At 37.4% G+C, this 18,315-nt stretch overlaps 1 protein-coding gene across 1 annotated transcript in view; it reads right to left on the reverse strand.

Annotated features, from left to right (window-relative positions):
* ZCCHC2 (zinc finger, CCHC domain containing 2) overlaps positions 1-11,159 on the reverse strand; it is a 28,338-nt gene extending 17,179 nt beyond the window's left edge. Inside the window, exons 1-4 of the mRNA XM_009885265.1 lie at positions 11,052-11,159; positions 7,641-7,717; positions 5,097-5,168; positions 1,717-1,829 (exon numbers count right to left, since the gene is read on the reverse strand). Of these exons, the coding sequence (XP_009883567.1) occupies positions 1,717-1,829; positions 5,097-5,168; positions 7,641-7,717; positions 11,052-11,139 (350 nt within the window). The 5' untranslated portion in view covers positions 11,140-11,159. The remainder of the gene's footprint in view (positions 1-1,716; positions 1,830-5,096; positions 5,169-7,640; positions 7,718-11,051) is intronic.
* Positions 11,160-18,315: the final 7,156 nt, after the last annotated feature.

The following is an 18,315-nucleotide window of genomic DNA, read 5'->3' on the forward strand; positions in this document are numbered from 1 at the left end:
TAAAAGGCATGTGCTTTTGAGCCATCCCAATTCAAACATTTTAGCCACCTGTAACATTTAATCAAAGAGGAGTTTGGACTTAGGCAAAAAAGCACCGGACTTTATATTTTTAACATTTAATTTCCCCAAACAAGGCACTTGTTCCTTAAACACACTTATTTGGTTAAATACAAAGTTGAATTCACCTATAAATCGGTATTTGAGTTTCATAATTATCTCCAAGAGCAAAGGGTGGGATTCTCAATACTGCTCTCCACTGGTTTGAGTCTGTTCCCAAGAGGTCAGTGACAACTTCTATTAGCTTCAGTTAAGAAAACAGGCCAAGAATGAATGGTTTTCACATCCCACACCAAGTTTTCAGTTACTGCTTGCCAGGAAGCACTACGCAGTTCTTTTTTTTTTTTTGGAGGTGGGGCAGGGGAGAGCAATTTTTGGCAACTGGGCACATACTTAAGACTCCCAAATAAACACATATTTATCCTGAACTGATACTGTAAGAAAACTAAATTTGTATACAGTAATGTTGTTATCACAAGATTATTCACACAGAATTCCAGTATACTCACAACTCAGCTTGCAAATTTTAAGTATAGTTCCATACTATAACACGGTTGGTTATGTTTAAAGGTTATCCTCAAGCTGAATCTCTTGGGTTTGTAATTACTGTGCAGTGAGGTGTCAAAACCTTTCTGTATTACAGATATGTTCTCTTCAGTCAACATCTATTTAACAAGTTTATTAATTTAAATCCAAAATGTTTATCAGCCAAAAACTGTTGGCACAGATTTAGTTTCTGACTTGACAATCACGCCAATAAAGACAGACAAATAATATTACAGATCAAAATAAAAGAAATTTGGGAAGGGGTAGGTTGAGGCACACAGCAGCTCCATATCTCCTATAGCTAAGCTATTAAGACAAAACCCAAAGATCTGATATGCTTGGACCAGCAGTATAGTCTGAGCAGGAGCTTGAAAAGCGGTGTCTGATTCTTCAACAAGTACCCTAGCTCAAGAGACACTAGCTAACCTGATGAATAATTAAAGTTGTTTTGAACAAGGTTGAACAACCCTGACAGGAAAGAATAAACGTAACAAGATACCTGTAACAAAGAACAGGGAGGCCCACTCAAATTCATATTGCTGCTTTGAGTTACAGGATTTGACCAACGTGTCCCATAACCCATCAAGCACCCTCATTGCTACGTAGTAGGTTATGAGATAGGGGCCATTTTCTTACAAATGTGTGAGCAACATTTAATTCATGCTTCACTATTACTGTTTATTCTTTTCCAAATTCTGTTCTGTCTCTCACTCTATCCTGTCAAAAAATTATAACATAAGTGCTTTGAGTTACTGTTTCTAATATTTCTAAATATACCCTTGTATAACGGAGGTAAGACACTCCCTGAAGTGCCAATCATTGCTATATTGCTGCTCAGGACATCACTGTTCAGGACAAATATTTTCATAATTGTATGATTACTTCTGAAGGTATTATCCATTACATTTTAATAAGAGTCTCAATTTAAAGAAAAAAAAAAAGAAAAAAAAAAGAAGAGTTGAGGGTATCTATTTCATCACTGCCTTCCCATTTTCTTCACAAAATGTGTTTAGGCAGCAGAATTTCCACTGTCCCTAAAAGTCATCTAGTTTGATTCAATCACTTTTCAAGTGATGCATTTTAGGTTATTTGCTAAAATATTAAAATATTTACCTGATTATTGGCTCAAGATCAGCATGCCTTCGTTCTTCCCTCTTCTGGAAACCCTGATTTAGTGCTCTTAAAATAGTTTTGTCAAATGCTTCAGAAGACAGTTCCTTTGGGAGCTGAGAAAAAGGTTAATGTTAAAAAATGAGTAGCTGACATATTAAAGACTATATTTGTTCAGCATCAGCCTTTACATCTTTTGGTATCAACAAGAAACTCTACCGTTTCAGTTCGAGTAAGGTAATTTACAGACTAAAGGTACAATGAATCATCCTAACTTAGTTCTGCTACAGAAACACTTTGCTACAAAGCCTCACATCAAATCCAAGTGTAAGACAGTTAAAGCTCTATTTGAAAGAACTACATTCAGAAATCTACCGACGCTATGTTCCTTCCCAGAGCAATTTAGAGCCTTTTTTGATTTACGTCTTTCACACACAGAAAGCACATCTGAAATAACATTTAAAAAGTTACCAGGGAGGACTGAATGCACTGTACTCGCTATCATCACTTAGCTAGATTAAATTATTTTAAAGAAACAGAAATAGAAAGGAGACTGTTTCGGTTAGATACTAGACTGGGAAATATTGAGATTAATCAATAGCAAGTCCTTCTCCAGTTGCTATTAACACTGAAACTTCTCAAGAAAATTCATTATAACTGTTTCCAACCCAGTGTTGGAGTGAGGTCTTCTGATGTTCTAGTTCAGAAGGCAAAATTCTTGCATCTAAAGAACATGTCTATTTTAAATGAAAAATATCCCCTAGAACAAAGATTTTTCACATGTACCACTTTCAAAATGTACCTAAGTACATGAAAGCTGATCAAATTTGTTAACTTATATTAAAAAAAAAAAAGACTTTTAATTTTGGAGAATTAAAAGTAAACTACCACAGCAAAAATGCTTTTTCCTAAAGTTAAAAGCTATTGCTGATTTGGTTAACATCTGCCATCAGTTATGATCAACAGCACTAAGCAATTTACACTAGAGCAGCATCTTCCTTTTGCATATCTGGAATACACCCAATCCTGACTGCCAGCTGGATATTACATCCTGCTCGTGGTACAACAGCAATGCACTAAGTAATTCTTTCACCGAATGAAGTGCTACTAATTGAGAGACACTATGTCTAATGTAGATAATTGCTTGGTAACATACATAAAAGGAACTTCTGGAATACAGACAGATATGTGCTGTTAGTATTAGATTAGTGCAGTGCTGTAGCACCTGAAGCATATTAGATATAAAACCAGAAAGAAGTGCTGAAAGCAGCTGTTCTTAACTGACCCATTTGGCTTTAATATGTGCTACTCAGGAACTCTGAAGAATTTGTCAGTATTAACCAAAAGGTACCAAAAAGTTACTGCAGAAGCATGGGGATGAGCAAACCTCCTGTCCTGGTGTTTTGTATTTAAATTTGTCTCTGGAAACAGCCACAACTTTTTTAATGAAAGCTTTAAAGAAAAAAAAAAAAAAAAAAAGGAACTCAATTCCTTCTATAGTTAAAGATTTAGTTATTTGAACCCACGATTAGGTGCTTAACTTATCTTAATTTCAGGTAATGAGATAGCCTTGTTACTTACAAGCTTATTAGTCCTTCCACATACGTGGGTAATTTCTAACACACAAAGAACTTTTTATGCTTATCACCTAAGAGAAGGTGCTTTTTAAATATAAAGCATCCAAATTATCCCATTTACTATCTTAGCTTCTCCCACTGATGCTTCTATTCTGAAACAATTTTTACAGTTACCTTAATCCTGCAACCCACAAGCCAGGAACTTCCTATCAAGTATTCTGACCACTCTTTTCTGTCCCTAGGAAATACAGCGTACTACTTAATGTCATGCAGACTGGAAATAACAAAAAGCCAAAATGCAAGTGTGTATGAACTGGACAGCATTGGTACTTCTACGTTGCTTTTTAAAGCAAGGTCTAAGTTTTATCCTGCTTTATTTAACAATTCTCTCGTTATTCTCTATTTATGGCTATCAAACCAACACAAACAAAATAAATTTTTCAGCTGTGCACATTCTCCATGGAACACCTCAGCAAGCTCACAGCAGCCTGTGGTTGTCTTCCTCTTGTCCTGCCATCTTCAGTATATCTAGACTCCGCTGAAGCAGCCAAGCCAGCATGTGGAACACTCCACATCTGAAGAGCTGCCATCAAACTGGACAGCTCTGCAACATTTTGGATCCTGTCTGTTTGCCTGGCAGGAAGCAGGTACTAGAGGGTCCATTTCAGAAACTGGTGTTCATCTTTACTTTACAGTTAAGAGAACAGGAGGCATGCAGTTGAACACCCATCCCAGAGCATCACAGGACCCCATATAACAGTTCTGCTTTTAAAGCTCTCTTCAGGAGCAGATGCATATACCCTATGTTGTGGGACACTCCATCTGCAACCAGACATGCTATCCATAATTCAAATCCTCACAGACCAAGGTCTGGGAACTCTTGGAACTATATATTCCAACTAGATTAAAGCAGCAGTGAATACTCACTGCATCATTTCTACAATGCTGGGAAACATAATGTTGATAATTGAAACAGTGAACAAGACAATGACATTTGTACAGTAACTGACTTTCCACTTGCAATTAACACTGCAGTTAAGAACACCATCAAAACATGCCCAAAACAGATCTTTCATTTGTGCTATGAACAGTGAGGAATTTAAATACAGAATTTCCCAGAATAGGTGAAACCCAAAATATTAGACACTGGCAATGAAACACACAGTTTGAGGGTCTACACATGGTTTCATGGGGTCTAGACATGGCCTACACACACCAATGCATTCCTTGCTTGGGGATGGGCTGAGAACAACTTAGAGAACTTTTACTTTTTTTAACACACACACGAATTGGTTGCTAGATTTTCCTCAAATCTAACTCCTTGCGACAGTGAATAGGCCTTTGTTCTACCGAAGAATACAACAATAAAATTAAGAACTCTTATGCTTATGGCTCTGCTTCATTGATTAAAAACAATAAATGATATTCTTAAAGGTCATTCTAACAGGGACACCAATAAGCAAATGAGCAGTGCTTGTACCTATACATTAATTTTTGGGGGAATATTAAAAATTCATCTGGTAGTTTTATGGTAGTTCAATTAAAACTATAAGAGCAATTTCAGATGAGACAAACGATCTCCTCCTGGGAAACTCACCAAACATTCTGTTGAGCTGCTTCATCTGTCAAGATGCTCCACCACAATATATATACATGATTTAAATGATTAATACAATTGTGAAGTACAAATATCTGCTAGCATACTTTTGTTTCTGTAATTACACTCCAGAAATCACAGCTCTCCTAGACTACTTCTGCAATTATAAACCTGATGTGTAAACACTACTTTTATATTTCAATACATACTTTTAGCAGGAATTCCTGAAGCTCCTGGTGTGTTTTTGTCACACAGGTTACCGAAAGATCGGACCAGGTTACCTAGTAAGGAAGGAAAAGAAAATGGAGAAAGTTTGTTTTTCCAAGTATCATACCAGTCAGCTGATCTCAAAATTTCCATAAATCTGACTATCTCAGTATAAGAGTTAACACTTGCAGATAAGTAATTACCAGGAAAACAGGGATAACTGTGTACCTTCTCAAAGACATATACTAATTTTGACTGTACATTTTTAAAGTCACCTTTGCATTATTTGTGGCTAAAGGGAGTATGAACAAATTCAGGTGAATGCAATGCAGTCCCTGAAGATTACTGACTCTGAAAGAAGCCAGGCAGAAGGCTCTGTAATTACAGGACTTGTATCAAAGAGACATCATTAACTGCAAAAACCAGGTACCGGAAAAAAGGACTGTAGGTCAGATATACTGGATTAAGCACTCGCTGCCATTACCATGAGTCAAAACAAAACAAAAATATCTCTTTGTTTATATTACCTATAAAATAATTTTATCTGCCTCAGGGTTGAATCTCACATGGTCATATAGAAGTTCTTGTAGCTTACAATTCACAAAAAGTAGTGCAAGTTACTACAGAAGTTACTCAAGAATCAGCATTTTGGTATATGCTTGTATAAAATTTCAGTAGCTTATTGTTCTGACACAACATGCAAGTAGTAAAACAACACTTTCACATGCATATTTTGAGGAAAAATAAAGGAATAAGCTTGGTTAGATGAGTGCTGCCTGGCTTTAAGCCCACTTTTGGGCTTAAGATTCCCATTACATGCATGGGAAGATTCTGTGTAATGGCAGAGGACATGGCAATTAGAAACATTCATTTATTCCCAAGAGTTGATACAAAAATGTCAACCACCAACTGCCTTCAACTTAGTCCCCAGAAATGCTGACTACTCCTCGTGCCCTCAGTTGGGAAGCCATGACTGTAGTTGCTGTTATCACCTTAAAAAAAAGCAGTGTCTGGGTAAGCACAAAATGATCTGCAGTGAGGAGCACAGTATATACCTGCACAGATCAGGAGAGGAAACTCTTTCCTAAAAGAACTGAGGTGAAGGAGTTTCAAGCTTACTCAAATACTTCCCAGAATATCTCCACATTCCCCCTTTAACAAAGAAATTCAAAACCACTGTCAAATCCGTCTATGTGCTGAATTTTCAAAATAATTTTGTGACTTTAAATATTAATAACCCATACAGGCATTCTGTACAAATCTCTCCTTTCTACTATTGTATTTTACCTAGCACTCAGTTCACAGACTATTTGGACAAAAGATCTATGACAACGTTGAAATTCTTGGGCACGTTAACCTTTAAGACTTTGAAGGCTAAATTCCACATTACTGTCCTCAGCAAAAGAAGGGTGGAGAATTTTTTGCAAATTTCACCTTCAGACATGATCAACAACAAGGTATCTGTTTGCCACTACTTTACTTCAAAAACAGAAATAGTATACACATCAATTTAATTCTCATTTTAAGCTTCTAGTAATAACAGAAAAGACAAAACTCGACAACATCTACTTACAGAATACAGTATCAAGTTTTGGGATCAACACATCAGTTTTCAGCTTAAAATGGCATTTTCTTTAAGTCGGCTTCTTCAAAGAGCTCCCATGACCCAACTCAAACAGCCACTTATAATGTTTGATCTAAAACATTCTTTTGTTTGAGGGAAAAAGGTAAAATTTAACTCTATGTTCAAATCTGGTATACTACCAGACTCACATCTATTGGCCAAATGATTCATAATGTTCGTCAGTCCTTGCTAAGAAAATTAGTACTTGGATTCGAGTAGAACATCACCACCAATGGCCTTAGCACCTATTATTTAACACCTACAGCCTTTAATACCAGACCTCAATACCGAAAACTTCTCTTCCAAAGCAGTAGGAAGCAGTGTTTCAGTTTGTTTAAAATTCACTCACATAATCACCTTTAATGTTGCCTCTGGCTATTAAAATACACAAAGACTACACTAGGAAGGCCTTCAAGTTTGTTGACATTTTTTAACTTGATTGTTTTTACCTTAACAAACAAAACCCAAAGAAAACAAACAAGCCCCCGGTTTTGTCAAAAACCACAGGAGCCATCCTCTTATGGCAAACATTCATGAAAGAGACCTAAGATGACCATATGACTCCAAGCAATATACAGCTGCAGAGACAAGAACTGCACTCCTGTGCCACTTGAACAAACAATCAACTAGTTTTAGAATTCTTTGTTGCTTACCCCAAATTAGCAAAAGCCAAGTTTCCTGAAGTGATGTCACACACCTGGCTCTGGTTGGTGTTTTATACCTTCCCACCTTATGTCCACAACTATGCAAAAGACCTGATCTCCATGCACAATCCAAGATAATTATAGTGGAATTCCAAGAATCTCCGAAGACCCTCATGTAATTCAAAATTGCCTTCTGAGCAGGCATTTGAAACAAGCTGTATATATCTACAATACATAGATATCACGAAGACAATTTATTTTGGAGGTTATTTACTTACTTTGAATGTATACTCCAAATGTTTGTCAGCCCTTTTTCTTGGTACTCCTTTCAGGGTTATCTTCTCAATGTGTACAGCTGAAAGAAAAACACCTTACTGTACATGCCAAAATTACAGTTTGAAAGTGTATCTACTTACCTAGCCACTCTTAGAATCAGTGTGCTATTTTCCGACTCACACAACCCCACTCTTTCTCAGACACTATTTTACTATAGCAAGCTGCAGGGGGCAGGTGGAACCTTGTTCTCTACAAAGCGTTTCTCTGGCCTGACCACAATCCCTTCATTGCAGATCATGGGAAACTGTGCATTACCCAAGAGCTTATTTAGACTGAATGTCCCATAGATACAACAATATAACCACTATAAGTGAAAATACAATGAAAGGAAGTCAATTTGCGTCTTTACTCCAAGAAGTAACAAGTGCTGTTAAAAGCCAGTGCCTTCCACATCCACACCTCTGAAACACCAAGTAGTAACGAGAGCAAACTAAGGCAGAAGAACGACATTTCTGAAAGACACTTAGGTGGAAGGAAACACTTGGGGAAGGCCTGAAGGAGACAGAAATTAGTGTTAGCAAACAGAAAATGAAGAGGAGAAGCAAAAGGCTACTCCAATTGTACTGTATCGTTTAATTGAACTGAAAAGGAAGAAGGGTACTTTAAAGTACTTGCCACTTTAACATTCCTTCCCCATAGTTTACTGTATTCAGGAACAGGCAAATTCTGGCTGTGACTTGGTAAGAAACAACACTGTATGGCTTTCAGGGCTTGGAGATTTTCTTGAGAGCACATAACATTGTTCAGGTAATACTCTACATAAAAATCCTCACGTAGCCAGGACAGGCTTTTCACTTTTCCTGCTATGCTGGCCTAAGGATTTTATTCCTTTACAAGCATGAAGACATCTTTACATTTGAAAAAAAAAAAATTATTTTAAAACAGTTCAACCAGCCCTACACCATCAACGCTTCCCTTTCAGTGCTTTTGAAACTTTTCTTTTTGGGGGGAAGGTGGGAGGAGGGTGGTGTTACCATTTAATGTTTTTCTTTCAATTTTTAACTGCATGTTTACATGGGATATATTGGGAACTATGCGTGACAATAAAAACAAAAAAAAATTCAAAAATCAACCTCCTACAACTGTATGTTGCAAAGCCTATTCTTGGAGATTAGCTAATTGCCATTTCATCTAACTTAAACATCTTTAATGAATTTTGAAAAGTTACAAATAAAGTATCATCCCCATCAAACATGCCAGTTATAAGACAAGTAAGTATTAGCAATTTGCTTAAAGGAATAATAAGCCAGCATATAAGTCTAGTGATAGCGTTAAAGCTTCCAGTTCTTTTAGTGGGAAGACTGACAAATCTGAGTGTGCTGGTGTACACTGGTTGTAACCCTCTACCTGGGAGTTCGAGTGCTAGATGATCAGTTCATTTTATCAGTTAATGAAGATTAATTATTACCAAGCAAAGAAATCTCAGATGCGCTAAGGATGCCAGACAGTAACATACATCTATATACTGTGAAAAGCCATATGTTTGGTGACCTTAACTTTTACCTTTCTGTTATAGATAAAAGCACTGTTAGAAAAAGGACTGTGGCATAACATGAGTTTTGATGCAGCACAGTTTTTTAATAGTGAGTGTTAAAATTGATACCATCAGCTGAACTGATATTCATAAGTTAATTAAAAAGCTGACTCCCATGACTGGAACTGAGAGTAGTGGTTTAAATTGCATTTCACTATATGCATATATTTAGCATACATAATTATGGAAACTAACACCGTTAACATTCAGACAAGCTTCTTTTCTAACGACACTGTGTTTATTTTAAACTAATGAACGTTCTCAATGCTAAATATATTTGCCCTCAAGTACAAAGAAATTTTATTATACAATGTAATACTTTCAGCTTCTTTAACTTCTTTTTGTTGCTGTTGCATGCTTCATCATAATAAGTGATACAACAGGTAATTACAGTGTTGTTGCTGTACAGCTTTAGTTCCAGTTTCAACAAACCGCTTTAAAATTCTGTTTACACAATCATATTTTAAATATTCTAAATGGCTAGACTAAGAAGAAATGTTTGACTATACAAGCCAATGAGGCGTGTTACATCTCTACATTTATTTTGGACATAACACATGCATTAATGATGATTAAGTCAAGTGTGTATACACGACACCATTTCTGTTGTAAGTTAAGATTTCTAAAAATCATAATCATCACAGCTGAGAAAAAAACAAAACTGTTTTATTATCAGTGCTATTTCTAACCCAGTAAGGAGATTTCTGTAGCGAGGACTCCCTTTCTATTGCATACCTATATAGCAAATATCATAAAATTATTCTGATCCTTCACTGTAGTTTCTATAATACAAATGCTGAGAAATAGTTAAGGTCTTTGCTAGATTCAATTATTCAACTTTTCTGTGCTTCTGTTACTTAATTCAAGAGTGTTGCTAAAGAGTCTCCCTTGTGTGTTTGTAATTTGTGAATATGAACACTTTGAACTCTGTAAAAGGATTTAAAACAGGTTTGTTGTCTGTAATCTGCCATAATCTCTCCCTGTGTTTCTTGCAAGGAATTAAAACTCTCAAATTGCCTGCCTTCAAAGTGTAATTAAATCTCCACAGTAGAGACAAAAGGACATTTATGAGGACAAAAGGAAGAGCAATAGTTTTCCCAGATTGCCAGCTCTTCACTATCTGCAGGATAGTGTAGCCTAATTTTTAGTAGACAAGTAGTTTAGTAGATTCGCTAATCTTGTTGGAGAATAAAGAGTAAGAATAAATCTGTTTTCAATAATGCTCATTTCTTCAAAGAGAAGAAACTGTGCTGGCAATTGCACAGAAGAATTCTGTTTATGCTCTGATGCCTTGTTCTCATTCTCCACAACAGAGCCAAAAGAAGACTTACTTCTATGGAAAGCCTCTCACTTCTCCAAACTACCACTTCTATAAAACCTCCTAGTATGTGTTTTTTCTTTCTTTCTTTGTTTTTTAAGACTAATCAAATACAACTGAATCAAGTAGCAAAAGCTATCCACTGTTTCACAGTTATCTTCATATTTAGCTTTGCTTCAAAAATCTGAAGACCGTTAATAAAACTGCATTATATTTTCTTGTTTTCTCCAAAATCCCACATCTTTTTTTCAGGAGGAAGCCCATTTGCAATCAATTTTTGTGCACACAGTCACTAGTAGTTAGTAGCTAACAAGAATGACAACTTGTTATAATAAAAAAAAGATCAAGTAGGCAGCAGAGAAGCTATTATACTTACCAATCACTGCAGTTTCTCACTCAGATGAACAGCAAGACAGGTGCAAGATTTCTACAACTCCAGGCAGAGTTTAGCATTCAAAAAAAAAAATTAGTGTTCCTCAAAAGGAACCTTAGACAACATACCTTCTCGCTGAGGTCTATGGGAAGCCATTGGTAGTCCATCATGAGGTGCTGTGGTTCGTTCTAGCAAACTGGTCTCATTACTTGACATGCAGTCACTATGGGAAAAGTCATTCTAAATTGAGAAGGAAAAAAAGGGAAGTGTCTTAATAGAATGTATTATTATCAAAGCCTGTTCTAAACAGCAGAAATTACAAACAAACAAACAAAAAAATCCCTATTTGGCATTTTACAGGAGAAAAACCGGAAGCTTGACAGTGGCAAAAAGGTGGTCATTAGCCATTTCAGTTCTTACTTTTTCATTTATTTATGAAATGTCAACTATAACCTACAATGTTTCACTAACCTTATTTAAAAAAAAAAAAAAAAAAAGAACAGGATGGGGGACAGATCATGTACCTTTAAGGTATCTCAAGCTGAACAATTCAAGATCATTAGCTCAGAACTTCAGTGCTAACTTATTGTTCGTAGGAACTCTTTCAATTAATTACCTGTGAAGTCATCTACTGACTACGCTTTACACATATTCTCCTCAATTATATTCATGCCCTGTACCTTCAGCGTGCAACCTCTTCTATATAGGAAATCATGAACAATTGTTTGGACAGTCTACCAGAACATATGGTCCTAACAGCTAAATTCACACACCTCTTACTAACTAAACATTCAGAATGCAACCAGTTGCTACCAACACCCTCTCTTCTATAGAGAAAAGGACAGACTGAGAGCTCATCTCCCCCCACATTTGCATACAGACTTCAAAATTATATGCCGAGAATTACTACTCTTTTAACACCGTACATAAGGAGGGACAGAACAGGAAGTTGAGGTGTTTGAGCGTGCCCAAAGAAGAGCAACGAAGCTGGTGAAGGGTCTAGAGAACAAGTCTTATGAGGAGCAGCTGAGGGAACTGGGGTTGTTTATTCTGGAAAAAAAGAGGCTGAGGGGAGACCTTATCGCTCACTACAACCACTGGAAAGGAGGTTGTAGTGAGGTAGGGGTCGGTCTCTTCTCCCAAGTAACAAGCAATAGGGCAAGAGGAGACTGCCTCAAGTTGTACTAGGGGAGGTTTAGATTGGATATTAGGAAAAATTTTTTCACTGTAAGGGTTGTCAGGCACTGGAACAGGCTGCCCAGGGAAGGGGTGGAGTTTAAAATACCCTGGAGGTATTTAAAAAATGTGTAGATGTGGTGCTTAAGGACATGGTTTAGTGGTGGACTTGGCAGTGTTAGGTTTATGGTTGGACTCGATCTTAAAGGTCCCTTCCAACCTAAACAATTCTCTGATTGTATTAAATCATATAAGACAGACAGCATAGACAGATAAGTAAGGGAAAAAAGAACAAACTAGGCTAACAATGATAAATTACAGAAAAGTATTAGGTAAGCATGGACTTCATGTGGTTTCTCCACAGTAACAAGAGCCTATAAATTTTCTCCCAAATTAAGATAAGGCATTAATGTATCAATTTACATTTTCTTCAATGGCCAGGTCTTGTTAGAAAAAGCAACTGACCAACCAAGGTAAAATTCAGAAATGTTTAAAGATGTCCAATGACTTTAGATGCAACTGTTTTTGCCAGCTGACCAGTTCCATGTTTCAAGGAAACGACAAATTGCCTTAAAAAGATACATCCACAAAGAACCAGGAAATACTGGAAGTTACTAGCAAGTTTCTGGATTAACCTTTTTTAAGTGAGGCACCTCTATCTGTAACAAGTAGTATAACATATGAGCATAGCAAGTATCTAAATGCCATCAATACGCAAATACCATATTGATGGTAGCAGCAGCGGCAGCAGTGCAGAGGGGGAGAGAAGGTAGTTCTCTGTTTAGCACCACAAATCAACCAAATACTGTTTTTCATTAAGCACTGGCAGCTAAAATAGAGTGTAGGTTTCTTGGGAAATCTTTGAAAAGAAGGAAGTTAAATACAGGACATTCAATGTACCACAAATATTTAGCAACTGGTCTGCATGAAAACTAGAAGGTAAATAGATATCTATCTTCTTAGTAGCTCTATAAAACAAATAAAATTCCTTCGAGAAATTGATACTTCTTGGAGTAGACATATATTTAAAGTTCAAAGTCTGCTCCTCTCATTCAGGATGAAGAACATTGCTCCACTGAAAGACCTTCATAAATGATAGGTAAAGGAAAAATATAAAACTTCAGACAGTATTCTTATTGTTAAATATGGGAAATGTAAGATTCTGGAAATAAGTGCCAGGATATATGTGATTTTTTTTTTTTCCCTCCAAAGGATTTGCGCAACATGATGGGAGAAATCAGCAGCCATGACTGGTTACCTTGTTTGGTACAGAGAACCCCAAGACTGTCACGACAGGCAGATCATAATCAGGAAGCACAGAGGTGTCAAAAGACATTGGAATACCCTTACAGTTTGTGAATTCTTCAATTAATTTCTTCAGATTTGACAGATGTACCAATTAAAGATTGCTTCATCTTACTAAACCCGCTTTACATCATCCACAGAGTGGGTACAAACTGTGGCAACTCCTAACAACATATTCAATTCATTTAGGACCCAGTAAGCATACAGGCATCAAGCCTGCCCTGGGCATACTGTTAATCTAACCTTCATCAGTCACATTAACAGCAGTACACAATTAGCAAGTGAACATCTATGTGCCTTTAGACTGCACTACAGATGGTCTGAGGAACTGAACGACATTTTTCTAGCTGTTTCATCTAAATCAGTGTACGGTTTGTGTTCTACATCGAGTGTCAGTAATTTCAGGTTTCAAAGCAATCAGACTTTAAATATAGAGCATGCTTTGTTTCCTCAAGATAAAACTCATACCAGTCCCTAGTCACTCGGTAAACAATCTCAGCAAACTTAACTGATCAAAACAGTATTTCATGCTTCAAACATCTAATAAATTATGAGTGCAATGTCAGACTTGGAATAAGAAAGGAAAATAGCTGTATATCAATGAGATTGCATTTTAACAGCTTTAGCAAATTTGCAAGTTTAGTTTAATTAAAAAAAAATAATCACAAGCATGGTCTGGAGAGAGCCGCTTTCAGATCTCAAGACTCCCATTAATTTGTCAGACATTTCATAACAACTGTGGACATAACCAAACCCAAGTACTTCACTTCTTAAGTGTTAACTCCTGGTCATGCGTTATTCACAAAACTGCTGGCATTTGAGCATTAAAGTTACCCTGTTAAACTGTGATTCATTTTAGACTGTTCATAAAAAACACTCCTACTATGATTAACTGGCTGTGTCCAAACTACGTAAGCTAACAAGTTTAGCACATATTTTGGTATGAGAGTGAACTTCCTTCTGACATGAAATCAAACAACTGAACCAAGATTTCTAGACAAGATCAATGTTAATTCTCTGGCAGAAGTAAGCTCTTCCTTAAACTACAGCCACACACTTTGCCAAAAGCAACTTTGATATCTTTCTTCCACGCTGCATAAAGACAACGACAGACATTTGGATTAACTCTGACAGAGCCTTTCAAACTATTCAATTTGGTTTACTTTTCTAACATGTCTTTTTCAACCTCTGAAAACATGATCGTAAGAGCTGAAGACAGTGCTTCATTCATTTTAAGGAACAAGCTGAGACTTCCACCTAATCAATTACCCTCTTTTTTTAATTCACAAATGGATCTAAAACCAATCGAATATGAAGTCAGACCTTCTTTTGCATCTAAAGTCAGGCTATTTGTTTTGATTAATGGAAAAAATACATTACAGTCTATTCTAATAAACAATCGCTAGATAAGCAGTCAAACAAATTATGAACAGTTTTGAGAAGAGAGGTGTGGAAATAAGATTTACTTCGAAGATGTACTCTGCTCAACTCATGTCAAAGAAGCATTAAATATTGCTGCTACACCTCCTAATACTAGAAAAATGCTTCTCACCTAGCATATACATCATCTTTGTAACAGTGTTCAAATACTTGTGCAGAGAATTATTCTAGAATAGTTACGTTTCTATCCATGGCAACATTCTGCACCAGGCGAACTACATCCACATTTGAAGGCTCCCTCTAAATTGCAAAATATTATATGGTTCAAACCTGTATTTAAACAAGCCCCGATATTGATGATTTTATAAATCATCGTAACTGTAAAAAAAGTTCATAATTTATTCGCTTGAAAAATTCTTCACCTAGAAAGTTAAACCAGTAGTATGTACTGGCTGTACTCTGTGAATGATAGCTTTCACAATACCTAGTGGAACACAGGAGGTAAACAGTAGGGTAACCCAGGGCAGTCACAGCTTTACCTTACAGCCTGCAAGGGTTATTTCTGTGCCAGCTCCAGATCCTATCTTAAGCTGCATTGCAACTCTTCACATTTGGTGTTAGCTACTGTGACAGTCCTACATCAAACACTCACAAGTAACTAAAACACAAGTGGCATTGCCAGAGCAGACAACTGTAGCATACAAGTGACAGGAGTTCCGGTCGATGGTCATACTGTATAGTGCTAACTGTGCTAGTCGTTTCCCATCAGTGAAAAATATTTTTTCATACAACACATGCAAGTGTAAGGTTAATTCTTGCATAAGCCTTTGCCACTGTAAGGCTTTCACATGCAAGGATTCACTGCAGCTCATAGCACTGCTGCTAATGATTAAAATACAATGAAGCAAGAAATGTGGGCGGCCCCAAACCAGTTGCCGGATAATTAATTTGATAATCACACACATCTTTGTGACAGGCTAGAGGATTAACTACATTTCTCCTTGAAAGTGAAACGAGCTAAGAGAGTGCTCTAAGAATTGCCTGCTCTTGCAACCTAGACCAGAATTTTATAGCTAAGATGTATTTCCTCATAAGGTTGAAAGCAAGTACCATATTAAAAAAAACACTTATCACTTGAGATGTTTCCTGGAAGTGTAAAGCCAAGCACCAAATGTCTGAAGCAGAGAGCCATCCTGCTTGGAAGGATGTTGCTCTGTATAACTAATGTACGCGAGCTAGGCAAATCTCAGCTAGTCTATGTGTAGACTCTGAAACTCTGCCTTCTATTAACATAGATGGCTGATAAAAAAATGTCACACTGGTATTGGTTTGGCAATATGTAATGAAATCCGTTATTGGATAGCCTACTAATCATCATGAGCAAGTGACTGATGCACATAAGTCTTTTGAAAGTGCAATGCAAACATCAGAAAAGAACTATTCATGCATCAGCTCTGATGAGCACTAACAAGGGAAACCTGCTTACAGCAGCTGGACAGCTTGATTAGTTCTACATGCCCAAATATGAAAGCTTATTTTTCTGCAAGACTTCAGTAAATGTGCTGTTAGGGACAGCACACTGAGCCGTGTAGGCTGTGCAGATGGAAACTGGCACGGCTCATTCATTCAGGTACAAGTGGGAAATGGCAAACAAAACCGTATGAAAGAAGGCATCTTGGAAGAATCAAGGTCTAACTGATGATCACAAGTTATCATCATCTGTACCTTAGAGAAATTTGAGTGATGTCAGGACAATCATTAATAGATGGTTACCATCTATTGTGGTGGTGCCAGTTACAAGACCAAAGCTATGATTTGCTTAAAACAATCCTTACAAGCTACCACCTTTATTGTTTCACAACTGTGATACACAGATATATAGTTATGTAGCTACCTTAGTACAAAGGCTAAACATCACCTCTTAAGAAGCAACAATCAGCTGAAACTGTACATGTACTCATGTGCTACTGAACCCTCTCTTGATGACAGCAGCAAAGAAGCCTTACTCAAGACTGGGTGCAACTATATCTACACCCTATCACCTAATTCTTGCTGTTGGTTGGATACAGGGATGGAACACTCATGCCATCTTATACTCAATTGGAAATCCAACACATGCATTTAATACTCACAAATGCAAACATACGGGGCAGCAATGCTTTAAAATCTGTTTAATGTTGACAACTGGTGATGCAACAGATTGTCTCCCATGCAAAAAATCCACCGTCTTGGACAAGCTGCCAGCCAAATGCAAGATCAAGACTGAAGACAATTACTCAATTGACATGGCCGCTAAGTTACACTTCAGTTTGCAAGCTTTCAACTACGCAATGGCACTGTCTGATTGATTTGAGATGCAGAGAGCTGTCCTACAAAACTGAGAACAGAATTGGCCTCAAGATCTAAGACCACAAAGATCTACCAAATGATCTCTCTTTTGGCCATAGCCAACAAACTTAAATGCTTCCTTGTTAGCGTATCTTTTCACAGGCAGAATCAACCTCCAGACCACTAATGCTTATTCCACATAGAATCACAGGCTCGAGAAATGGGCTGACAGGAACCTCATGAATTTCAACAAGAAGTGCAAAGTCCTGCACCTGGGGAGGAACAACTACAGGCATCATACAAGCTGCCGTCTAACCAGCTAGAAAGCAGCTTTGCAGAAAAGGACCTATACATATAAAAATGTATATATATATACATCTGAAGGGAGGGTGCAAAGAGGATGGAGCCAGGCTCTTTTCAGTGGTGTCCAGTGACAAGACCAGAGGCAACGGGCACAAATGGAAACACAGGAGATTGCCTCTGAACATCAGGAAACACTTTTTCACTGTGAAGGTGACTGAGCAGTGGCACACGTTGCTCAGAGAGGTTGCAGGAGTCTCCATCCTTGGAAATACTCAAAAGCCACCTAGATGTGGTCCTGGGCAAACAGCTGTAGGTGGTCCCATTTAAGGGGGGAAGTGGTGGACAAGATGACCTCCAGAGGTCCCAGCCAACCTCAGTCATTTTGTGATGCTGTGACCAGCCATAAAATCCCATAATATGTGAAACTAAAGCCTGACTGGCTGAACAAATGGTTCAAATGCATAATGTACAACCACCCTATTAACTTGTATCTAGTAAGCTGGACTGCATAGAGAGAACGCACAGTTGCCCAAGAGTACTTTAAGGCATATTTGTTTAGTGAAACTATTTTAAGAGCTCACCTGTAAGAGGCAGCAACAAAACACTAGAAAACAGACAGAAACCTTTTGAAAAAACATCAGGTGATTCAGGAAGGAAAAGCACACCCTATGACAGCTTCAGCAATCACATATTAACTAACTTGTAGCACTGTGAAATCATGACAACTTTGAGACAAAGGGTATACCAACCTCTTACACAGCATTAACGACTTCAGCTACTAAGGCCTGTGTCAATTACACCTGAAGTACCAGACATGTCAGCTACAGCAATGATTTACAATGCTGGCGGAATAGCACACCATGTGTTTGCTAGAAACACAGCACATTCTTTCTCTAAGTC

This window comes from Charadrius vociferus, unplaced genomic scaffold, assembly GCF_000708025.1.
Source record: "Charadrius vociferus isolate BGI_N301 unplaced genomic scaffold, ASM70802v2 scaffold565, whole genome shotgun sequence".
Taxonomy (NCBI): domain Eukaryota; kingdom Metazoa; phylum Chordata; class Aves; order Charadriiformes; family Charadriidae; genus Charadrius; species Charadrius vociferus.